The 27057-nt window shown below is 35.6% G+C and overlaps 1 protein-coding gene across 1 annotated transcript; it reads right to left on the bottom strand.

The window, feature by feature from the left end:
* Positions 1 to 860: 860 nt before the first annotated feature.
* Positions 861 to 27057, bottom strand: LOC131163945 (glycosyltransferase-like KOBITO 1). The gene is made up of 11 exons (XM_058120806.1): positions 26489 to 27057; positions 24904 to 25053; positions 24689 to 24741; positions 24210 to 24318; positions 23965 to 24099; positions 23721 to 23765; positions 10595 to 10782; positions 9673 to 9814; positions 2052 to 2098; positions 1797 to 1884; positions 861 to 1530 (listed from the first exon to the last, which is right to left on the bottom strand). The coding sequence occupies exons 1-11, from the start codon at positions 26828 to 26830 to the stop codon at positions 1249 to 1251; spliced, it is 1581 nt and encodes a 526-aa protein (XP_057976789.1). The 5' UTR covers positions 26831 to 27057; the 3' UTR covers positions 861 to 1248.

Genomic DNA, 27057 nt, shown 5'->3' with positions numbered 1-27057 from the left:
GTACTCTTGACTGATACTAAATATAATGGTCTCAGCTCACCTCTTGTGACATATCATTCATCCTTTCAATCTCATGTTTTGGTTATGTGAAAAACAGTTTACATAATTGAAATTTAAACCACTCAAAATCTTCTTAATACACATCTAGTGTAGCACTTATTTACATTTTGTGGGTTGAAAGTTAGTAAAGAGTAATTTACAATGTATGTATCAATAACTTGACAACTAAGACCATGCAAAGAGTAATTTACAACGTATGTATCAATAACTTGACTGCAAATTATGAGACCTAATCGATAAATCTAAAGCATTAACAATTAAAGAGCAACTGAACCAAAAATAAAAATGAAAAACAGAAACCAATTGTGCACTTCTCAAAACTTCTAATCGACAGTGTTGGACATAAAACACATTTTATTTTGCATGTAGTCTCTCTAAATTATCCTTTGTAAGGTTGCACATACTTGCACTGTCTAGCATAGCCACTTTGCATTGCAATTTGTACAGCACCAAACCCTCTTCCATTGGTTTTCAAGTTAATTGGTATGCTTTCAAGGGCTAAAATATCAATGCAGCATGATTTTTATCAAACCAAACAAGGCTATTTTGCAGACAATTGAGTGCATATTTGAAACGTATAAACAGAATGAAATCGGAAGAAGTGTAATAAATAGAATGAAATCGGAAGAAGTGTAACGCTAAATATTATTGTGCTCTCCGTTCAAATTTTCATTCCACTTCATTCAACACCATTCCAATATGCAAACCAAACATGACATCAAGTGTAATCTACCAAATGCCGTTAAGGAACCATTAGAACATTTTTAGTATGTGATGAACTTGAATAATGAAACAAAAGCTTTCAAGGCAAGGGTCGATGTATTAACTGGTTAAGAAATATCCAGCGAGTTTTACAAAATGAACAATGATCAATTGAACCCCATGCCATGTTAACACAATTTCATCTATACACACAACAATGGAAGACCAAGATTTCCAGTTGAAGCCAATGCAGGTGCCAACCTGAAAACAACTGAACTGGAACTCTCTCTTCATATACACCAGCGCTTGGGTAAGGATCGGGAAGAACCCATAAAACAGTAACATGAATAAAACCCCAACAGCATGCTTGCTTTCTCTTTCTTCTCTCCTGAATTCTTCCCACCACAGCATATAGGAATTCAAAATCTCTCACCCACCACTGAAGAGGAAGAAGGAGAAGCAATAGCAGCAATGAAGTTAGGAGATCTATTCTTCTACGGTGTGGACCTCATCCATGCCAGGGGGAGACAATGGTGGAACAGCTGCTTTATCAGATGCAATATCTGAAATTTCCAATACCCTTCTTGCAATTGCCTCAGACACTCTGCTTTTGGAAAACTTTCTTGAGGGAAGTGATTTTGAGGCAGCAGCTGAAGATGAGTTATTAATGTCAATGGACATTAGAAACTTGTCCTTTGAGAGAGCAGTTGAGGCAGATGCAATGATAGAACTAAAAACACCTGACTCCTTTAAACCTTGAATGATGGCCTGAAACACACAAAATGCAAGAGTAAAAAATAATAAAAAAGTTGGGATTTGTAGATCATGTGGCACAGATGCCAGCCAATGCAAAATAAAGTAAAATAAAACTTAATAACATTTCCATTCTGTATGATTTCATTTCCCTTTCCCATCTCAAATCCAAAATAACAGGGCCCATAAAAAGAACCTTGGGCTTCACAAATTTTTCTAATTTTTTTTAGCTCCTTTTATCTTTGGGAGATTTTGTCTAAAAAATTGACATGACATCTTACCATTGGAGCATATATGCGAGTTAAAATGCCCTTCTTCAGCAGTTTGATATTTAGTGACTTGTCAGTCCATACAACATGTTCACGGTACCTAAAAAGGAGAAGCAAAGACCAAATTTAGAAACTCCATTACTGATAGCAGTTAAATTCAAGAAGTTAGATCTCAAAGCCAAAGAGTTAACGAGTAGGTGCATATTGAAATAGAATAAGCAGGCCAGGAGAAAGAAAAGAACTTTTCTCTGCAGTTCAAATATTTACCAGCTTAGCATTTCCTCGTCGGTTGAAGTTGAAGCAATTATAAAAGCCTGCAACAAAGTTTTTATTTATTACATAAGATTGTAAGATATTTTAACACACGGAACTTGAAACAAACTCAATTGCCTGCAGCCATTAATATCAGTACACAATTAACTACCGTGTGTGCAAACTATTAGCTTGCATGATAATGAAAGAAGCTTTAATCATCTCTTGCAAATGAATAGTTGCAGAACATAAAAATCTATGCAAGGGCAACTTCCTTAATTCTAGTAAGAGTTAGCATTAGGAAAGGTAGATCTGGAATTAAAGAGCTCACACTATTGCGGAAGTAAGAAGTTGATATAATGATAAAAATTAAATAGATCCATTGTATCTTTTGACACGTTAATCTAACATAACAACCAATAACAATGCACACCTCATCCAGCATGGATGACCTTTTCCAAGCTTGTGTTTTAAATCAACTCAGTGAGGAATCACCAAGACACCGACAACTCCCAAATCTCCAATTGCTGCCAACTATAGTACACAAATTACCAATGATTGGAAGGGTAACTCACATTGTCTTCATCTTCCCATTATTGGCAACAGTTCTGTTCAAAGCATTATCATCACTTTTATATCTGCATCCTCTTCATGCCTTCCCCTTTCTGTGAGTAGATCAACACAAGCAGCCCTAATTGGTTTCAATACTGCACGAAATTGCACATATAATATACTAGCTAATCATACTCCCATCCAATATCACTGAGGATCCATTTGAAACATTTCTACTCCCGAATATAAGTCCCTATTGTTTGCAATACAACCCCTAATTGTTTCTCAATCCAACAATTTGCTCCAGAGAGAATCAGCACCAAGATAAAGCATTAGTGCAATTGCACATACAATAATAACTGAGCCTCAAGCCCCACCAAGTAGGTTCAGCTACACAAATACTATTCCACCATTCTGCATGATTTGAAGCAATATCCTCCAAAAGTTTGGAAGACATTGCACATACTCAAATAATTAATGATTTGACATGTCACTCTAGCATAATTTAATCAAATAAAGCAAAACTGCAGGAAAGATGAAAAGCAGTTCCATGAGAATAACCCTATTATTCTAAGAACTGGAAAAGCCTAAAAAAGAAAATAAACGCATACACCTGGTAAAGATTATAGGAGTTTATAACTAATAAAAAAAGAAAGTAACACGGTAAAAAAAATAGTTTTATATATAAATATTTGTTTAGTGCTAAGAAACAATACAAAATAAAAACAGTAAAATAGCAATAATAATAGTATATTTATCCATTATTTACTAAAATTGTGAGCGCACTATTTTCTCCTAAACCCACTCTTTACGAACTATTTAAATGATATTTCTGGTGTTTCGGTTGTTATTTAAATCCCAAGAAGCCATAAAAAAGAATAAACTTTATCTATTACTGATAAACCGTATACATGGGTAAGTGCACAACAAATATCCAAAGATAAAAACCATCATAAACGGTTCGCTCATACTAGTTTATCAAAAAATATAAAAAATAAATAGCTAATCATTACCGTTTAAAAGATAGGGGTAATTTTATCCTACTAAAGAAGGAGATTAATGGAGAGAGGTGGTCGGACTTAGAATTCCAGAAGGAGAAAAGCATGTGGTTGGGAATCCTTCCTTGTAGCTTTGCTGGAATAATTGAAGATGAGCAAGATCAAAGAGAAGATAGCATCGAGGGGAGACTAAGATGTCCAGACTGTGGATCACAATAAGAAGTGAGGGGGAAACAAGCAGGAAGCTGCATGAGCCTTTGGCAAGCCCCTCTTTTGCTGACATTGTTCAGGGCAGCTCTGGCAAAGAAGGATACCAAGGAAGTGAATGCCGAAGTCTGGAATCACAGGGATTCATAGGTTTTATTTCTTAATTCAGTCCCTTTAATTGAGGGCATTACAGCTGTGGGGGATTTTCCAACATCTATAATTCAACTGACAACAAGAAGTTTACTAGACTTGAGGATGGAGAGAAATTAGGTTTATGAAGAAGTTGAAACATCTAAAGGAGAAGCTAAAATCTTGGAATAAGGAGGTGCTTGGTGATGCTAAGACTTAGAAAAATCCAGAATCCTAGGAGAGTTGGAATCTTTGGATAAAAAGGAAGAGGAGACAAATCTCAAAGTGAGGAGGCTAGAAGGATCTCTCTAAAGAATGAGACGGGAGAGGTAAATTTTAAGGAAATGAGAACCTATAAGCAAAAAAAACTAAATTCAAATGGGTCATAGAAGGTGATTGTAATACTGGTTTCTTCCATAAGCTTGCTAATGATTAGATGAGGAAAATTTTGATTAGGGAGATGGAGTGGGAGGAGGGACAATTATTAATGATCCTAGTAGGATTGCTTCAGAGATCTCTGATTTCTTTGAAAATCTCTATTCTGAGGGGGCCGCTTGGAGACCAATGGTTCAGGGATTAAGAGTGGAATCATGTTTCTAGAGATCAGATGCTTTGGTTAGAGAGACCTCTTGACGAGGATGAGATGAGGGGGCTAGTTTTCGGGATGGACAGGGATAAGGCCCCAGGTCCAGATGGTTTTAATTTGACTTTCTTTCAGGATTTCAAAGATATAAGTAAGCATGACTTGACTTGCTAAAAATTTTTGTTGAATTTTATGGGAACGGGAGGCTGAGCAAGAGAATTAATTCCACTTTTTTATTATCCGTGTGCCTAAGAAATCTAGATCCATTAAAGTCAAGGACTTCAGATCTATTAGATTAGTCCAATCTCTAGTGTCTATAAGATCATCACCAAAGTTCCATCTAATAAGCTGAGTGCGGTGATTGACAAGTCTATTTCTACCAGCTCAGAGTGCCATTGTGGGGGGAAGACAAATTGTGGATGGTATTTTGGTGGCTAATGAGGTGGTGGAGGATATTCATACGAAGAAGAAGAGGGGTTTCATTTTTAAATTGGATTTTGCGAAGATCTATGATAGAATAAGCTGGTTTTTTTTTTTGGATAAAATTTCTGTGACAAAGGGTTTTGGTGAGCATTAGCGCAGGTGGTTAGGGGGTTGTTTCTAAGTTGTGGTTATCGGTAGTAGTGAATGCAGAACCTAAGTCTTGGTTTAGGGCTTTGAGAGGCATTAGACAAGGTGATCCACTTTCTCCCTTTTTTTTTTCGTCTTAGCAGTCGATGTGTTGAGTAGCATGGGGGATAGGGTTGTGGATAGGGGGGTGGATAGAGAGTTGGAAGCGGGGAGAGAACGGTGGTCTCTCATCTTCAGTTTGTTGATGATACCATTTTCCTTTTAGAAGATCACACCCTTCTTTAAGCTGTGTACTGGATATCCTCAAGTGTTTGAGAGAATTTTGGGGCTTAAAATAAATATGAGGAAAAGTGGTTTAGCAAATATTAATGTTCCTATTGATTTAGGGAGCAGTCTTCTGTTGTGAGGTGTGGTATTTTGCAGTGGCCTCTGACTTATGTAGGGGTCCCGATGTGGGGGAATCCTAGATGTGCAGATATTTGGAATCTGGTAGTGGACAGAGTAGCTAAGAGGCTAGACGGTTGGAAGGTGGCTCTTTTTTCCTTAGGGTAGAATCACCCTCATCAAGCATGCTTATATACTATCCCATTATATTATTTGTCTGTTTTCAGGCTTCCAATGGGGATTGCTAAGAAGATTGAGAAAATCATGAGGGGTTTCTCATGGTTCAGAATCAGAGGTTTTAGGGATCATTAAGGTAGGATGAGGTTTGTAGATCTAAATTGAAGGGGGAGGAGGGGGGGGGGGGGGGGGCGGGGTGGGGCGCTGGGTTTTCGAAATTTGTTGTCTAAAAACATCGCCCTTTTAGCTAAGTGGTTATGGCGATTTCCTATAGAAGGTCACTCCAATTGGCATAGTGTGCTTAGGACATATAGAGTGGGTGAGAATGGGTGGGTTACCAATGCTAGCTTACAATGTTCATCAGAGAACCCATGGAGATCTATTTCTCAAATTTATCCCTTGTTTACCCCTCACATTAAATTTGTGGAGGGAATGGGTTCTCAAATTCAATCTTGGGAAGATCCGTGGTTGGAGAATGATATTCTAGCTACATCTTTTCCTCATCTCTTTCGTTTGAGTTCAGAGCAAGAAAGTATGATTTCTTTGTGTGGTTGACCTGGGTAGCACTTAGGTTTCATGGAACTTTCATTTCAAAAAATCTCTTAATGATAGAGAATTATTGGAACTTTCCTCCTTGTTGCCGTTATTGAACAACTCTCACCTTTCTTCAGCTAGGGATACTTGGTCTTGGATTTTGGATCATTCATGGGTGTATTCTTATAAATCTTTTTCGGAGTTTTTGACCCATTCCAAGTCTTGTTTTCCCCTATATTCATTTATTTGGAAGGCAAAAGCTCCCCCAAAAATTAAGGCTTTCATACGGCTGATTGTGCTCAATAAAATCAACACTAATAACCTGTTGCAGATCAAGAGACCTTTGAAGGCCTTATCTCTAGATGTTTGTGTGCTATGCTATTTGAATTCTGAAATGGCACCTCATCTATTTTTACATTGTGACTATACTTGGAGAATCTGAAATAATTTATTTGATGTGATGGGAGAATCTTCGGTCTACCCAACGTCAGTGGAGAAATTGTTGCCTATTTTTTTTGAGGGGTTTGGTAGAAGGAAAGAGAGGGTTGCACTTTGGAAATGCAGTACTTTTGCAGTGTTGTGGGGATTATGGTTGGAGTATAATGCACGGATATTTTCAATGATAAAATTGAATTGGCAACTGGTTTGGGAGAAGGTTCACTACCTTGCTTCTTTATGTGTGTTGGTTTTAGTTGCTTTAAGGGAGTTAGTTTTTCGGAGATTCAGCAAAAATGGAAAATCTTCTGCTCTGATCGTTATGTTTTTTTTATTACTTTATTTTTTCTGGATTTTTCCAAAAGTTTGGCGGAAGAAGTCATTTTCTTCTCTCTGTAAATTCTCCTCTTATCAATGAAATCTCTTCTTTTGTCATCCCAAAAAATAAAAACCCCATATGCCTTCGATCTTCCTGATTTAAATGTCTATTTGGCTAAACTACAAAAATAGGTATTAATGGATTTACTTGTTCTACAAATGCCTAATAAAATAATTGCCTGGACAGCATAATAATATTTCAAAAGGGAAAAAGAAAATATTTGGAATTTTGGACAGTGTCACAGCATAGTTGAGTGATTTACCATTGCCAAATCTTCAAAAAACATGTACTCATTATTTTCAAGGAAAAATTTTAAAACTAAAAGTAATAAATACTTTCCATTTATATGAAACTATGATTTCTCACAAAAAAAAAAAAACCCCACCATTAAACACATATTTATGGCTAACAGCACTTGTAGGAGTAAATATATATTGACTTGATTTACAAGTTTCAAAAATTAATACCTAAACCCTGTGTTTGGGAGCCTGAAGTTCAAATCTTGGATTTGGCTTTAGATTGGATTTGTGTGGATTTATATAAAACGTAGTACAAGATTATATCAACTTCCTTCAAATCCAAACGAATCCAAATCCAAAGCTTGAAACTTGTCTCCCAAATAAAACTAAAATTTTTAAGAAAAGTTTTCCAAAAGCAAACTAGCCACATGATAAAAAACAATCTTGTGGTCTATGGACAAAAATGCACCTTCCAAAATACTAATAGAAACCTTCAACAAATGAAACACTATGTGATAGTAGAAGTATTTTTAATTAATTACAAATAGCATTTATGTTATGATCTAAAATGATGACTTATATCAAACAATAACAATTATAATAATTTATTACAAAAATAAAAAAATTAGGGACTTAGGTCACAACAATTAAATTAAACTGAGAAAAAAATACAGAGCTGAAGAATATGTAAAACTAATGCAGGTCCCAAAATTATAGAAATGCAGATCTGTTCATTTTGTGATAATATGCTTCTAAAAAATAATAGAAAACTTTATCGTTCACCCAAAAACTGGAATTCCCTCCAAGCCTTCCATCAGAGATGGAAGCACATTCAGTGGATGCCAACAAAACTCATATGATTCAGACATATAACCCTGCTGTTTCTGAATTTCATCCAATAAAAAACCATCATCACATTGCAAAATCACTAGCAACATCACTTTATCCTACAACATGTCTCCTCAATTCTTTTCTCCTTACCTTCAACATCTATTCTTTTGAATCCCTCTTTTGACTGTTAACATCCACCTGCACTGCTGCTCAACAAAGATAAACCTCACTGCCCCTACCCTTAAAATTGCTAATTGCCTCATCTCTATTTTGTTCCAGCACACCATCCACCCTAAGCCTTTGTATCCCTACCCCATCAATGGTAGGCAAAGGATGCTCATTAGCCAAACTCTCTACATGCCCACATTCCTCACCCACTAAAGAAGCAAAAACATTTGATTTCCCAGATCAGAGTCATTCTTGACTTTCACCAAAGCTTCCCTTCCAAGACCCATAAATCCATAGCTTGCAAAGAAGATGTAGCCACCTCCTTCCCTGTTTGCAAATCCCTTCTAATAAGATTAGAAGTTCCCATCATCTGTGACGCTTGTGGAGCCACCCTAATAGAGAGGCTGCATCTTCCACTGAGCTGCTGATTTTGATTCAGCACCTTGCTCAGATTATGGCCCTGAATATTATGGGAATTATTGGACAGTATATACTTTTGGCTTGTATGATCTGGGTTAGCTGAAGAATGCCTGCTCAATGCAGAGCCTTTTTGAATAACCAAAATGAGGCTCAAATATAAAGTAACATTTATAATGCCCAGCCCAATCCATTCTAAGCCCACCCATTTCCACTTAAACTCACCAGGCCCACTTTTCACAAGATAGACCCTTCCCTTCCATCTTCTTGTCACAGCTATTCACAGAAACCCTAGGTGCCCCTAAAGTCAACCCTACCACAACCCCACCGCGCCCCCCCCCCCCCCCAAAAAAACAAAAAATAAAAAAAATAAAAAATCTGAGGATTACGGGCAGATGATGCATGGCCAGGCATCACAATCAGCATTGCAACCCCACAACAAATCACAGATCTGATTCTTTCCTGCCATCACAACCTTGCTCCAAGAGGAAGATTGCTCCATACTACCTCACCTTTAGTCCTTTACCAGAATCATTTGCCATCGCATGAATTCCTTAGCCAACATATGAAATTCCTCCCGCATGGAGGCACAAACCCTCACCACTCATCTCCTATAGCCCTACCAGGCACAAAAATCAAATATCTTTTACCTTCCCAAACTAATCCTAACTCCAAAAAATTCCCCATCTTCATTGAGCAAATTGCCAGCTTACATGATATTTCAAATCCTCATGTTTTGATAACCCCTTCCCAATCTTCCAAACACCGACATCATCCGCTCCAAGAACCACTTCACCAACAACAAAGACAACCAAACCCATCAATTGGATTATGCTCATGCATGAATAAAAACTCACCTTCTCCCACTATATCCAGTCTCAAATCAAATGTTTACCTTTCAATCTGGACTGATTTTTACAATCCCCTTCCTTCATGGTGCATGATTGCCAACAGGCTGAAGCTTCATGCACTCATAAATCACTAATAAAACATAACAAGTATAAGAACCGAAAAAAGGAGGTATCAAACTCACAGATCTATCAAATTCCAACATGAAGCATCGTTTGACATCCTCCTTAGTAGGCTTGCAACCACACCGATCACGTCTAGAAGTCAAGTCTGAAAATTTGGTGTATGTGTAATGTAGAACAGCAGCCTCTTCCAATTTAATCTCACTGTCAAGGAATTCACAAAACATGGTAAGTGAACATGAAAAACAAACTGAACCAATACCAGAAAAGCATCCCTCCTGACCTTCCTCACCCAACTTCCCAGTATATGAGAATACATCCATATATGGATGCACATGCACACGCTTCCGCACATTCACACACAAATGCGCGTGCACAAACACAAACACAGACACAGGTGCATACACATACACATCCACATCCGCACACGAATGTACACATGCAGACAGGGATTTAGGGCTGAGCAGTATTCAGTGAAAACCGAATTCACCAACCTAACTGAAGAAGTTTGGTTAAAATTTTAATTTCAGTCGGTTCAGTTTAATTTTTAAAAAATTTCAGTGTTTGGTGATTGGTTCGGTTTAAGAGAATTTTTTTTCGGTTAACCGAATTAACCAACTGAATGTATAAACATTAATATATAAATTATAAATATATATAAATAAGTAAATATATTATAAATATTTCCAAATAAATATAATATATTTATTTATATTATAGATAAATATATATACGTAAATTGTAAAGGCATCATGAGTTTGGTTAATTTCAGTAATTGAAACAAAATTCGGTCAAGTAAGGGTTCAGGTATACCCTTTAGTTTAGTTCGGTTTGGTTAATGTATATGGTTAACCGAAATATTTCGGTGAATCCAGTTAATTCACTGTGCCGATCAATTGCATAGCACTGGAGGGATTGTCAAAAGAGGGCACAAGTACTTCTTGTCGGATCTAATGGTATAAAGAACTATAAGTGTAGCCATACTTGGGGGTTTTCATATAATTGTGCCATCTGTGTGCACCATTGGGACGGAGATGATCTTGAATTCGTGCAGCTGCTTTCCCATTTCCATAAGTCAAAAAATAATTTGGATTACCACGGGTTGATTCTTTGTACATGCCAAAGTATGTGTCCTTTGGAAGATGGTCATAGTTCTTCTTGAACATTGACACCTACATTCATAGATACATGAAGAGGGCATATGTCAAATATATTACATGCATCCTCAAAAGGCAACATTTTTTACAGATTAAGTAAATCTGATTGGTGCCAAGAAAAGCGAACTGAAAGTAAAAACATGAAGCATATGTGTACAAGATATTAAACAAATGAGTCACACATTAAAGTTCTAAAAATAATAATAATAAAAAATGCACCCTGCAAATCCGAATGAAAGTGAGTTGATTCCATTGGGGATGAGGAAGATAAAACATCTCTAGCATGCGACCATGTACTTGTTTATGTAGCATCTTATGAACAATGGAAACAACCTCCTACCACTTCTCTAATTTTTTTATAAAGAATGAAACAAGGACGTTCCACTGTTAGATAACTGCCCCAAGAGAGACATTCAATAAGACATCCATTATCATATTCCATTCCCCTGTTCTTCCTGTTAATATGCACTTTCCATAAATCTAATGGCATTTGTCCTACAGCCAATTTCAATTATACAAGAAGGAAATAAATCAAGCCTATGTAAATATCCTGCACATATTTCCTTTTTAATAGAATAGCCAAAATGCACAGGTAGTGCACATGGTTTTTCTACCATCAAATTCATGTTACAATTACATAAATTATATACTAAATGGATAAACTAAGATTAATGCAAGACCTAACAAAGCAAGTAAACAGGTGATTTAACATTGATCTTTTAAATATAAAAATTAACTTCACTAAATGATAGCAAAACATTCTAACCTCATATAATGAATTAAGGTTAAACAAAAGGGTAGGAAATCACAATCCTCGTGGAATCTTGGTAGACTTCCATCCATTTTCTTTCCTAAGTGTCAAGTACAAAGTGGCAAAAAGATCCAACTCCGTTTGAATGTTTCATATTGCAAGAAGTTTTTATGAGAGGCATATAAGCGCAACAGATCAATAAACTATGGAAATATTTCAACTCATTATATTATCAATTGTAATGCTAACTAGTGCTTTGATACTTGATGTAGTACACTATCTTATAACACCACTGGTCCACTATGATCTACAAATGCTTTTGTGCTGGGAGTCTTTACATTTTTTACAAAACAAATTATTGTGAAGGTTATTAGGATGAGCACAGTTTTAAGAGATGCTATCTCTTATTCTCAGAGTGCTTTGTTGGTGGCAAGCAAAATCTTTGTTGGTGGTGAATGAGGTCGTTGTGGGTGTAAGGAGGAGGAAGGGTGACAAGTGAGTTAAAATTTTTAGACAAATTGTTGGATAGGAAAAGCTTTGGTTCCAGATGGAAGAGTAGGATTAGTGCCTGTTTGAATAATGCCGCTGTTCCTGTTACTATTAATAGGGAGCCTAAAGACTTGTTTTAAACCTTAGAGTCAGATACGTCAAAGTGACCCATTGTCCCCCTTCCATTATTCTTGTAGTAGATACCTTGCACATGTTTATTGATAGGGCAATAAATTGAGGTGTTGTGCAAAATCATACCATGTACAGAAAGAAGGTTGTGCCTCATGCTCAGTTTGATGACAAAATTTTCTTTGGGACTGATGAGAGGAATTCCGTTGATAATATTCTGCTCTGTTCATAACTTTTCCTTGTTCACATAATCTTTCTTGGTGCACAATGGTGTCATCACTTCTTTTTTGATATGAGCAAATTTTTCCTTGGGATTTCCATTTTTCTAGGTCGTTTAATGACAGGGAGGTGGAGGAGCTCTATCTTTTGTTGTTCTTGGAGGCTGTCATCCTTCCAATAGCAGGGGATTTCAGGCTTGGTATTCACATTTTTCAAGGATTTATTCTTTTAAATTGTTCTTTGAGCAATTGATTTGTGTTGGCATGTTCTTTCCGCTTCATTGCACTATTTGGAAGGCTAAAGTCTACTCTAAGATAAGGCTTTTTTATTTGGTTGGTTAATCCAAATAAAGTTAACATTAACAATCTGTAGCAGGGTAGGAGGCCTTCTAAGACTTTACATTAGATGTGTGTCCTTAATGTTTTGAAAGTTGAGAACCCGTCTGTCATCTTCTTCTGCATTGCTCATTCTCTTGCAGGGGGTGAAATAATTGTTTGCTTTCTTTGGAAAGGACTGGGTCTGTCTAGAATCAGTGGAGAGGTTTGATATTTCTTTTACAGGTTGGAAGGATTGGATATGTGTGATTTTTGCAGTTTTGTGGGGTATTTGGTTGGAAGAGCGTGCAAGGTGTTTTCACAGGGAAGAAGATGATGTACTCTTTGCTCTAGAACAGGATTCATTAATTGGCTTTGGTCCTTCGCAGCCAGTTGTTTAAATGGGTGTGCTTCTCAGATGTACAGCAAGATTGGCAGATTCTGTCATTTTGATTGTACTTTCTATTTTATTTTTCTTATTAGGAGGATTTATACTTGTGACAGCCATACCCCTTAAGGCATGGTCAAAGACTATCTCTAAAATACTGAAAAAAAAATAGTACACATAAGTATAAAAGTTGCAACAACAACCAACAACAAGCCTGAAGTCCCACTAGGCGGGATTGGCTACAAGAATCCCTTTCCACCAATTCACACAATCAAGGGCATTTTCTTCAACCAACTTAAGAGCTATTAAGTCCTTCCTCACTATCTCATTCCATGTTATTTTAGGTCTAATCCTACCCTTTCTTTTTCCCAAACTTTTCCATTAATCTTCTTAAAAGATAAATAACTTTTGTTGTTGATCTCCTAGGCATAAAAACCAAATTGATTTGAGACTCGTTTCATTGTATGAGCCATAAGTTCAATTCCACAATAGTTATTACAATTTTGAATATCACCTTTTCTTTGGTGTAGGAATTAACATGCTTTTCCTCCAATCCTCCAACATTTTCTTGATTTTTAAATATGTTGAGTAGATTGGTTAACCATATACTTCCATCATCTCCTAAACATTTCCAAACTTCAATCGGATGTTATCCAATTCTATCGATTTCCCACTTTTCATCTTTTTTTAACATCATCTTAACTTCAATGACTCTAATTTTGAGAATAATCTAATATTTTTAGTCTTTTCCTTGTTCTCACTTCTAGGTTCAAGCTTTCAATTTGGTCCTCATTAAACAACATAATAAAGTATCTCTGCCACCTCTCTTTAATGTCTTTTTCTTTAACCAAGACATTACATTCTCATCCTTTATACATTTTCCATTACACAAATCTTTGCACTTTCTTTCTTTAACTCTAGCAAGTTTATATATGTCTCTTTCACCTTCTTTTGTATCTAGTCTAGTATATGAATTATCATAAGATCTATGCTTAGCTTCATTAATTGCATTTTTTGCATCTTTTCTTGCCTTTTTATACTTTTAAAGATTTTCTATATTTCTACAACTTTGCCATGCTTTATACCAGATTATTTTTATTTCTACAATTTTCTCATGTTTTACACTAGATTCTTTTCAAGCTCGTTTAGTTCAGTGGAATAGCTATTCATTGGAATAAAATGGAATATAATTTAAATTTTGGGAATGAAGGGAATAGTAATTCCTTATATATTCCTAATTATTTCATTCAACATGTAATAAAAAAGGAATAGACATCCCCAAGTTGAAATTCGGGATAGTTATTCCTTGTCTATTCCTTATTACTGACTCATAAAATGTTTCACATTATTATTTGCTTTATTGTAACAACATAATTTCTTATATAACTAATTATAACTAACCTACTAGAACTAATCTATTCCTGAGAATAGGCATTCCGCATACCAAACATAACCACTGTCTTTACGGCTTTTTGGATACCTTGATCCCACCACCAACTTTTTTGATTGCTCAAGAACCTTCTCCAAATTCACCTAAAATCTCTTTTGCTATCTTTTTAATAGAGATAGCCATTCTACTTCACAGAGTGTTTGCATACCTTATCCACTATTGTCTATCAACCTCATCGATTATTTTATCTTTAAATTTTACTATATTTTCTCCCTTCAGGCTCCACTACCTAGTTCTTTTGCATTGATTTATGTTGCTCTTTCTCTTCCATTTTTTTAGTACATATATCTCATACTATGACTTTATGTTGTATAGTCAAACCTTCACCCAGAATAACTTTACAATCCTTGCATGATAGGCGCTCCCCTCGTCCTAGTTAAGAAGGAATCTATTTGAGTTTTATTTTGTCCACTGTTGAAAGTTATTAAGTGTTCTTATCTTTTATTAAAGCAGGTATTCAATATAACCAAATCGTAAGACATGACAAAATCTAAAATCGTATCACCGAGCTCTTTTTTATCTCCATATCCATTGCCTCTGTGTATTCTCTCATAACTTTTACTTTCCTTTCCAATATTTCCATTCAAATCAACTCCTATGAATGTTTTTCCAGACCCTAGTATCCCTTGTATTACTAATCATATCTTCCCAAAATTATCTTTTAAGGTTTTCCGCTAAGTCTAGGAGTGGAGCATACGCACTAGTCACATTTATTATCTCTAGGCCCAAAGTTGTCTTGATTTTTATGATCCTATACCCTATTCTTTTAACATCTACCACATTATCTTTTAGGTCTTTGTCAACAATGATTCCCATCCCATTTTTACGTTTTTCTTTTTTAGTGCACTAAAGTTTAAATCTCAATTTTTAAATTTATCTATCTTTCCCCCCTACCCACTTAGTCTCTTGAAGGCAGATTACATCAATTTTTCTTCTGATCATTGTGTCCACTATCTCCATGCTTTTTCCTATACTGATCCTATATTCCAAGTTGCTAATATAATCCTAGTTTCCTATACTAACTTCTTAACTCTCTCCCTTCTAGAATGACACTACCTTTGTCCATTTTTTGTTGCACCCAGGTGGTTTAAATGCAACATGTCACTCATAGAGAACACCCCAATGAATATTTGTTAAGGATTCATATCATATAGATTTAACAAGTATTACGCTAGTTGTCAATTACTTAACACAACCCTACTCCTTTATTCGAGCTTGGGACAGGCTGTGCACAAAGATATTCAGGGCATTAGTGCTACATAGGCAAAGTGCATGTATCTACCAATTGTTGACTGATAAAATTTAATAAATAATTGTTGTAGACCTGTGTTGAAAATTATAAAAGAATCGTATGCATATGTCTTTGTTTTCGAAAATCTATGGTGGGAAAATGACTAGCACATAAAGTGAAATGCATAAGGTATCCATGTTCTAACTTAAAAACATACTCAGTGTGAGTTGTTTTCGAAGAAAGAATGTTGTTAGCAAATGTTTAACATGAAATCATAATATTCTTGAAACCAGAATGTTTGATTCGTAAGTTGACTTGAATTTCAATATAACCCAAAGCCTGTAAACAGATGATGCAAACTGTTATTAAAAATCAAATCCTAAAAACTAGGATCCCACACACTCTAATCTCAGTAATCAACTTGATCCCTAACCTGTGTCCACTTTACAGTTATCTAATGAACACCCTAGAGCCAGATTTAGAGTCCACGCACACTCACATCTCAATCACCAGAGACCTGGAGCTTAGTGCCTTTCCTATACTCACTCACCCCAGATGTTGGATCCTTAAAAAAGATGCATGACAATGAAATTGAAAATCTAAAGGGTGTATGTTTGAAGTGTGCTTTAAATGCTAGAATAAAATCAAGATTCGTGCAAAAATAATTTTGAAAATTAAAGTAGATCCCAGAGTTGAAAATGTTTTGTCTTGAGATCAAAACGTGAAGATTACTGCAAATGTTAAGCCTACAAAACTTTAAAAAAATATATTAACAAAACCTAATCTACCGGCTCGTAGCCCTAGCCACAAATTGTCTTCTAGATTCGCAAATAGAGATAAGGAGAGATATAGTTCAGATCGTGAGAAAACAGAGTGAAAGAAAAGAAATCAAGATGAAAAACAGATTGAGGGAGGGAGAAGATCTCACTGGCAAGTTACAGTGGTGATGGATGGAGGCTGTGCGCGATGGCGACTTACCATACTCAACAGCCTTTGAGCAAGAGAAGGAGAGGGAGAGAGCGGCAGATCATGTTGAGGCAGTAACAGCAGAATGGTGACAGCATTGTGGTGGTAGTGGGCATGACAGTAGACAGAAGAGAGGGATGGATATGGTTCGCAGGATGGTAATGGCAATGTGCCGGTGGTGGACACGACAGCAGAGATAGAGGGGAAAGGATTTGGTTCGTGGGATGGTGGCATCATCATGTTGGTGGTGGATGCAACAGTAGAGATAGAGGGACAGATCTGGTTAGGGAGACAGCACCCGTATCCAACAGGAATGGATGCAAATAATCTGGTTTGCGTAGCTCTTCCCACACAATCACTCTATTTGGTAAAGGAGAAGCTAACAATGATTCGACGCCGAGGCACTAAGAATCGGTGACGACGTTGTGTCAGTGGTGGATGCTACAGTGGAGATAGAGAGAGGGGCAGATCTGGTTTGAGGGATGGCACCAATGTCACAATGGTAGCGGACATGACAATGGCAGAAGATAAAATAAGCATAGAAGTTAGTGTTATAAAAATTAGTATATTTGTATCTTGCCCCATGTCATCTTATTATAGTTGGAGATGTAATTCAGGTTGCCACTAGGGTAGAGGATGATATGCAATGTAATCCTTCTAGGGCTGCATCAACCTTTCAGATTGAGAAGATTGCTAGTGACATGCGACAAAAGTTAGTTAAGCAGTTGGGTGAAGATGTTCAAACTACGATCTCATGGAAGACTCAAGAGAACTCCAAGTTAGCTTCTTAGGTCCAGCAAGCAATTAAGTGTTTTAGTGCCAAGGGGCATGAAAAAGGGTAGGGGTAGGCCTAAAATAACTTGGAATGAGATAGTGACAATGGATTTAATAGTCCTTAATCTAATAGAGGAAAATGCTCTCAATCAGGTGAATTGGAAAAAAAGGATTCATGCAACCGACACTACCTAGTGGGACTAAAGGCTTGTTGTTGTAGTTATTTGTTGTTTGTTGTTTGTAGTGCCAAGGTTTTGGGCATTGAGTTGCACAATGTCCTAATCAAGTAAATTGCAGAAAGAGAAGATAAAGAAACCCAAGTAATAGAAGCTGAGACCAAAATCCCAAATGACTTAGGGGGCGTTTGGTAAAATTAAGTGATAAGTGGTGAACATTGAATTCAAATATGGTTTTGTGAGCCAATTTCGAATTGAATTTGAACCGGTCACTAAATCTAAAATTTGAATTATTTTAACTGTTTAGTATCTAATATATGAATATGTATTGTTTTCCAATTTTAATCTACTCAATGCTCAGGGGTATAAATATTTGATAAAATTAATAAGCAACTGCATAAGCTATAAATTTTAATTTAACTTAAATAATATTTTCTTGACATATATTTAATTAATGATTATAAATAAAAATAATATAATTTATTGTTGTACAAAAATAAATTTATTATTTTAATTTTAATCATGTGGGTATTGAATTTTTTGTCATTTTCATTTCATAAGGGACGAAATTGGAAAAGAGACCTCTAAATACAAACCAGACATGTTTCCATGTCTAGTTCTATAAATGTTTTGAGAAAACTCAGAGCTACCACCAAACGCTCTTATGTCTAACCGGTTCACTTTAGGGGGCATTTGTTTGGTCCAAATGGTCTTTGAATAAAAGTTATGTCTAAATTGGTTCACTAAATAAGAAAACCAATTAGACATCAGAGCATTAGGTGGCAGTTTTGACTTTTCTTAAAATTCCTCCAATAGAACCAAACATAAAAACATGTCTGACTTGGATTCAAATGTTTCTTTTTCAATTTTATCGCTTATAAAAAATGAAGATGACAAAAAACTAAATACCCAAGGGATTAAAATTAAAATGATAAATTTTATTTTTGTACAATAATAAATTATATTATTTTTATGCATAATTATTAATTAAATATAAGAAAAAATATGCTATTTATGCTAAAATAAAAACTTTTGATTATGTAATTGCCTATTAACTTTATCAAATATTTATGCTCCTAAGCTTATAGAAGGTTAAAATTGGAAAACAACACATTCAGATATTAGATACCAAAATTCATGTTTTCAATTAAGTGACCGGTTTAAGTTCAATTCAGAACTGATTCTCAACATCATATTTGGATTTAGTGTTTAGCACTTAACAATTAACTTCACCAAATGACCTAGCCTCTATTCAAAGGCCATTTAGATCAAACAAAACGCCCCCTTAGATGAAGACGGGAACGAGGGAGATTATTTAATATTATGACATGCACTTTCATCCCACAAACTTGAAGGAAATGGAAACTAACCAACATTTTTCAAACTCAAGTGATTTATCAGAAATAACTTTGTGTTATGATTATAATTCTAAAAATGTTGTTTCTCAAGAAGCTGTGAAGCAGTTGAATTTCAATGTTGAGCCATACCCTAATAAATAATAATTTATTAGGTGAATACCAACTTGAATGTCCATGAGCATTGCATTCTGACCTTTAAGATTGGTTCAATTATAGGCACTGTGCGATCCTTCCGCTCGAGATATGTATCATTCTTCTGGAATCCATGATTGTTTGATAGGAGTTTCAGCATGACAAATGTGAAAATTCCAACACCTTCTCCATTGACAAGAAGAGGTACAAGTTGATTCCATCTCATAATCTTCCACTAACCAAGATGAAATGCTTTTCCGGCTCTTTACTTATGACAAGATGATCAATCCTCTCATGTTGATGGACTCATTGAGTCCTCAATATTTTCCCCCACTCAAAGAAGTAAACATTTTTTGGTAGGAGGGAATTGATGTAAAGTGCAAAGTGGCCATTGAATTGATCACTTTGACACTATTAGGAGGTCAATTCCAAAGAGTAGGGTCAAGGCCATTGGTTCCTAAGCCCAAATAATCAAAAAGAGTAAGGTTATGTCAATGGCGGTCCGTTTCTATATAGGTGCTTCTTATGGGCTTGTTTGTAGTTTCCTTGTTTTTAGTATTTTCTACCAATCAGAATGCAATTGGACAGGAAAACAGATGATTGGAAAGTTTGAATTTGAAAATTAACGTATCTTTTACTTCCATATTTTTTTATCTTTCCCTAATTCTACATCACGACATTGTCTACTTTTACCCTCATGTAACCTGCCTATATTTTATAAGCCTTACACAATCCTAAAACGATATACGAACATTCCAGAATTGTCATTGCCCAGCACCATAATATCGTAGGATTGAAGTCATAATCTTAAAATCTTAAAGAAATTTCGAAAACAAGAAAGTAAAATAATAGTAATAAAACCCTACATTGACTCAAATGACTGAAGCCTTGCTTCTCTTGCCTGGATGCTTTGTGAAGCCATAGCCACTACTTGGAAGGCATGCTGTCTTCAAATGCTTCCTTCCCTTTTCTCTTTCCCTGATTCTACCATCATGGCATCTTCTATATTTTTTATGTTTCTCTTTTCCTTTTTTTCTTTGTTTCTGTTCCGTTCCTCAAGGAGGATACCTTATCCTGCACTTTGTGCCTCTGTAGTTTCTTATAAATTTTCTTTTCTATCAAAAGATACTCAAAGAACAATTTATGTGACCACCGAGCTGTCATCTAACAAATTGTCATTGCAAACTTCCACTCTGCCCATGCCCATATCAATGAAGAACCACCCGCAAAGAATTTTTAAAATTAGGGCTGCACTTTGATTCATAACCTTTAAAAGTGGACAAAATAGAAGTCAAATAGATTTTTTTTTTAACTAGGAGGGTAGATCGTTTATTATGCAAGGATTGTAAAGTTATTCCAGGTGAAAGTCTAACCACACAACATAGAGTCTTATTGTTAGTTAGATATATGTATTAAAAAATGGAAGAAAAATGATAAAATAAAGCAATGTAGGAGAACTAAACCGTGGGACTTAAAAGGAGAAAATATAATAAAATTTAAAGATAAAATGATCAAAGATGGGAATTGGACCATAGAGGATATGATAGATACAAATACTCTTTGGAATAGATTAGCTAACTCTATTAAAAAGATAGCAAAAGAGATTTTAGGTGAATCAAGGGGTAGATTCTCGAATAGCAAAAAGAGTTGGTGGTGGGATAAAGATGTACAAAAAATCATGAAGACAAAAAGAATTTGGTATAAAACGTGGCAAAAATGTAGAAATAGAGATAACTTTGAAAAATATAAGGGGGCAAGAAAAGATGCAAAAATGGCCATTAGTGAAGCTAAATATAGAGCTTTTAATAGTTTGTATGATAGATTAGGTACAAAAGAAGGGGAAAGAGATATATTTAAACTTGTTAAAGCAAGAGAAAGGAAGAGCAAGGATTTAGAAAATGTAAAATGTATAAAAAGTGAGGATGATATTGTCTTGGTTAAGGACAAAGATATTAAAGAAAGATGGCGAAGTTACTTTAATAAGTTATTTAACGAAAACCAAATAGAAGGCTTAAACTTAGAATTTTCAAATGAGGAAAAGACTAAAAATATAAGATTTATTCGCAAAATTAGAGTTAACAAAGTTAAGTTTGCACTAAAAAAGATGAAAAATGGGAAAGCTATAGGACCAAATAACATTCCAATTGAAGTTTGGAAATGCTTGGGTGATAACGTAATTATATGGTTAACTAATTTATTTAATATAATTGTAAAAACTTAGAAAATGCTAGATGAATGGAGGAAAAGCACTTTAATACCTATATACAAAAATAAAGGAGATATTCAAAATTGTAATAACTATCGTGGAATTAAACTTATGAGTCATACAATGAAACTATGGGAAAGGGTAGTTGAACAAAGATTAAGGTTAGAAACAAAGATCTCAGAAAATCAATTTGGTTTTATGCCTAGAAGATCTACCACAGAAGCTATTTATCTTTTAAGAAGATTAATGGAAAAGTTTAGGGAAACGAAGAGGGACTTGCATATGATATTTATTGACCTTAAGAAAGCATATGATAGGATACCTAGGGAAGTTCTATGGTGGGTTTTAGAAAAAAAGGGTGTATGTTGTAGGTATACCGATGTCATTAAGGATATGTACGATGAAGTAATGACTAGTGTAAGGACTATAGATGGAGAAACTAGAGAATTTCCAATTACCATAGGTGTACATCAAGGATCTGCTTTGAGTCTTTATCTTTTTGTTTTAGTGATGGACCAATTGACCAGGAGTATTCAAAAGGAGGTTCCATGGTGTATATTGTTTGCAGATGATATTGTATTAATTGACAAAACTAGGAACGGAATAGAGATTAAGTTAGAATTATGGAGAGAAGCTCTGGAATCTAGAGGCTTTAGGATAAGTAGAAATAAAACAGAATATATGAAATGTAATTTTAGCAATGATAGGAGGAATATTGGAGACAAAGTTAAACTTGATGAAGAAAAAATAAATAGCACTTGTAGATTTCGATACCTTGAATCTATTATGCAAGCTAAAGGAGAAATTGAAGATGATGTAATGCATAGAGTTAAAGCAGGTTGGGTAAAATTGAGAAGTGCTTCAAGTATGCTATGTGATCGTAGAATACCCTCAAAATTGAAAGGGAAGTTTTATAGGACAGCTACAAGACTAACTATGCTATATGGATCGGAATGTTGGGCGACGAATAAACATAATATCCAAAAAGTAAAAGTTGCCAAGATGAGAATGCTTAGATGGATGAGTGGTAAAACATTGAAAGATAAATTAAGGAATGAACATATTCGTGGTAAGTTAGGTGTAGCTCCTATAAAAGAAAAGATAAGGGAGAGACTTAGATGGTATGGACACTTGCAACGTAGGCCAAATAGTGTACCTAAGAGAAAGAGTGACTTAGTTACTATAAAGGGCAGTGGAAGGAGTAGGGGTAGACCTAAAATAACTTGGGAGAAGATAGTGAGTAAGGATTTAATATCCTTGAATCTATCAAAAGAAATGGTCCATGATCGCATAAATTGGCGGAAAAGGATTCATATAGCCAACCCCACTAAGTGGGAATAAGTCTGGGTTTTGTTGTTGTTGTAGGGCTGCACTTCGATTGGGATGTTTTGGGAGATTTACTCATTTCGGTGTTATTTTTTGTTCTCTTAAATTCTTTTCCTCAACTATTGCAGCTAATTTGTTATAAATACTAGGTTTTATAATTGAGAAAGCAATTTTGAGGATTAAAATGATTATGAGACCCTAATCTCCCTCCTTCACCCTTACATATCTTTAGAAATCTGATTGAAATATCTAAGATGATCTGATGCATGCAATCTTAGAAACCTTTTTTTCTGTATTTTTTTTCATTTCTGTATTTATATACTTTATCTCCAGTAGTTCTCTATTAAAATATCTCTCCTGAAGGGCGCACCATCCTCCCACAGAAATACCTTCATTCTCCTTTCTCCAACCTCCAATTGATTGTAATTTTATTCAAACACAAAAATGGAGGGCTCTTCCAACACACCCACAGCAAGAATGTGACAATAAAATAAAACATCCAAACCTGATCTTTGCAGGTGAGGTAAATGAGGATTAGAATTTTGTAAAATTTCATATAACTAACGTGTCCAAAAAGAAATATGCTTAAACTGGATATACATCAAATTAACCTTATTTAGAGTTTTTGGCAAAACTTACAAAACAATTTTGTACTGCTGAACCAACTCAAATAAATTGTAGAACACAACAGCAAGATCAAACCACAGGTTTAACATGTCAAATACATAGAATGTCATCATGAATCAAGAAATTAGAAATGTATACATGCAGATCAACACATGAATGAAAAATCATTGCTTCAGCATCCATTTGACTGTTATTCATTCCTACATTTCCTACTGTTTGATCACCACAAACTTTACCATATTCAATGGAAGAAGATTACACATATTCAAACAGATGCATGACTGTTTTGATGAATAACTACTTATGGGGGTTCCAAAAGAAGTGTCATTTCCAGAATGCAGAACATCAGACTTCAGCTATACAAATCGATTAAATGACTGAAGTTAGAATCATGGAGGCAGACACGAGAAATCTTACCTCACTAAAAGGTTCCTTGATATCATCTCGTTCAATACTACTCTCCTGAACCAAAAAAAAAAATTCAACATTGCTTTTGTCACAGGTCACTAGGGCCAATGAAGCCAATGAAAACAATTGAAGACACAAAAAAAACCAGAAACAATGATAAAATTAAAGTGATTGGCCATCCTTTACAAATTCCTATGCACATATTACCATTATATGGAAAATAATTTTCAAAAAATTTTGAAGTATCACTCACATAGTTTGGAAAGATAACCATATCCACATTCCCAGGCACATCAAGCAGCAAACGCCGCAAAGAATACTCCTGAGCTCCTGCTGGGTGTATCAACTCATCAGTGTCGAGATGAATTATCCAATCTACACCAGCATCCTAACAATACACAGGAGAATACCCTGATAAGAATCAGGCCGAAGCTTATTTGTTAACAAATAAAAATAATGCAGAATCACATTATTGCACAGGAAAAGAATCTTCCATACCCTTGCCATGACAATAGCCATCTCCATGTTAAGTGATTGCTTCACAAATAGTTCATAGTTGCAAGGCTTGTAAAAGAAACTTGACAGCCATGTTTCATTCCATATCCGGCTAAGGATACCCCAAAAACAAAGAATAATAAAAATAATAATTAAGTGAACTAAAACATCTCAGGAAAAAAAAACTATACTATGCTTAAGAGGTTAGCGGAGCTGCTTTCATGTGGAGTATTTGAAAAGATGCAATTTTCTAATCATCTATGAGTTCTAGTACAGTTAATGTTAAATATGCATATATAATGAAAATAAGGGGATAGAATATAATGCATAGAAAACGATTTATATGAATTTCTCTCACTATTCTAAAGTCATGTAAAATTCTACTAGATTAAAATTCTTGCAGAAAGGACAGAAACAAAAATGAATACTTTTAAGTAGCTTCAAAATCCAATTCAATCATCAATGTGGGAAAATCCACTAACCTTTTAGCCTGCTGCTCCTCTAGCTCTCTGGTTCTGTATACCACTTTTACTCCCTACAAAAGAAACAAAAACCTCATCTTCAATGAAATTAAACAAATAAAATGTGTCAAATAAAAAAAAAAGTGGGAGCCTTTATTAATTAAAAAAAAACCAAAAATAATTATTAAAACACTTCTCTTTGACCCAAACGCAAGGTGAACTAAGCAAACACTCACAGGAATAGATTCCAGGACTTTGGATATATTAGGCGATGCAGCCTTCCCTTCCACAAAAAGGAAAAAGGTTGTAACCCCTAGAACTTTATGATAGTACATCCATGGTAGAATCTGCTCTAAACCAGCTGACGTACTAGTCGTAATGCATATCTGCAAATTGATAAATATAATTGTAAAACAATCATCACAAATACAAGTTGAATATATAATTTCTAGAAAAAGAACCAGTGCAACCACACCCCGCCCCACCACCCCCACCCCCACCCCCCAAAACCTCCTTAAAGAGAACAGCATGAAGAAAAAATACTCAAGAAAAAAAAAGTTAAAAATATATGTTGACAAACCCAAGTGCAAGTACCTCAAGTGCTTTTCACTATCCTTCCCTCTTGGTTTAATTCTATGGGGCAAGATGTGTCAATCGGTATCATCAAAATATCATTCGATTGCAGGAGCAAAATTTGCCAGTATAACTGGGCAAGGTCACCAGTGAAGCAAAATTGGGATATAAAATTTAAATGAAATATTCCACGTGTTTGAAAAGGTTATTATCTATCTCAAACTTCTCCCATTAGGCTTGTAATGGATCATGAATCAGATATATATTTATGGCTACAGGCTCTTCCTTGTTTTTCTCTTTATAAATTTTTTCTTGTACCAGATGCTTAGCATATTGATCATTTACCAAAATTGAAATAATGTTCTTAAATCCCAGCTAGCTTATAACCCAAAACATCCCATGAATGGCAACATGAAGTTAATTTTTTCAGTGAAAATAAAGGCAAGAAGGCTTTTTTTTATTTATTTCAAAGCAGTATTCCAAGATCCCAAAACTAAGGGTCATTTTATATCATTTTGTAGTTGAAAACATTGCTTGCAAAAACATTTCATGTAAAGTTTTTTATATAATTTTCATTTTTCTCAATTTTGAAACAAGAAAAATAGTTCTCAACAAAATGATACCGCATAAGCCCTGACACTCCTCAGTCCCAAAAACATTGTCCTCCTTGAAAAAGTTCACACTTAAAACATAAGTGAATGCAATGGCACCTCATCTTGATCGAGTAAAAAACTCATTTTACAATGAAGAGAATACACAAAAAATGTCCTAAAGTTTTTACAAACCTAAGTGCAATCCTACGCTTTGACTCTTATAATGGACAGTGGCGGACATTATAGAAAGGAAGACAATCAGCCACGCATTTAATGTTCCTTCAAGGGGAAAAATAAAGAAGACAAAACGAAAAAACAAGGTTTTGAATCTTAAAACGTTAAGTGCTCAAACCGTCGGACTAACAGACAAAAAAATTCTAGTCCAACTGTGCCTCGCACAGCTATTTCGTTGGGGTGAGCATTTCCAATTTTTGGAAACAAAACGCTTTCAAACAGAAAACACAATTATTTTACCTAAAAACAAAGATACATCCAGCAATCAATCCTTCAAAATATATTAAGACCCAAACTATCAAAATCAAGTACTACCCACAAATTAAACCTGAAACAACAAAGAAACCACATATAGATAGCGCCCATTATGGGAATTTGACTAGAACTGATACCCAGATCGTAATTTTAAAAGAGACCCAACCTTGGGCTTGAGATCAGACTCGTAATTGAACTTCCAATCTCGATAGTAGGGGAACGATGGCGACAACCCGCTGGGGAAGAGGGTGCAGTCAGATGACGATGAGTGGCCGATAGCGGCAGCAGCGGTTGTGGGAGGAGAGCTGTCCATGCCGGGGAACTTGTGGGAGTCGGCGGACCACCGCGTCGCGGGATCGCTGACGCCGCCGCGCCATTGAAGGACGAAGGCGAAGACAGCGAGGCCGAGGGGGAGCAGAGTAAGGAGAAGAAGGAGCTTCGCGGCAAAGGCCTGGTGGTGGCCGGAGGATGGTGGTTGGGGGCGGAGCGGGGCGTAGACACCAGCCATGAGAGAGAGAGAGAGAGAGAGAGAGAGAGAGAGAGAGAGCTCTAGCGATGGACACTGAGTTGCAAAAGTTAGAACAGAGACTTCAAATTAAAGGTGGGGCAAATCGAGAAAAAATTTGGTTTGCAAAATATGAACATTTTTATTTTTATTTCAAAACCGAAATTCCAGCCTCCTCGAGCTCGGGCTCATCGGAGCTTTCCAGCCGATACCGAATCAAACCTAAGGTC

The sequence above is a fragment of the Malania oleifera genome, chromosome 9 (assembly GCF_029873635.1).
Source record: "Malania oleifera isolate guangnan ecotype guangnan chromosome 9, ASM2987363v1, whole genome shotgun sequence".
NCBI classification, from domain to species: Eukaryota; Viridiplantae; Streptophyta; class Magnoliopsida; order Santalales; family Ximeniaceae; genus Malania; species Malania oleifera.
This window is presented reverse-complemented; position numbering and strand designations above follow the sequence as displayed.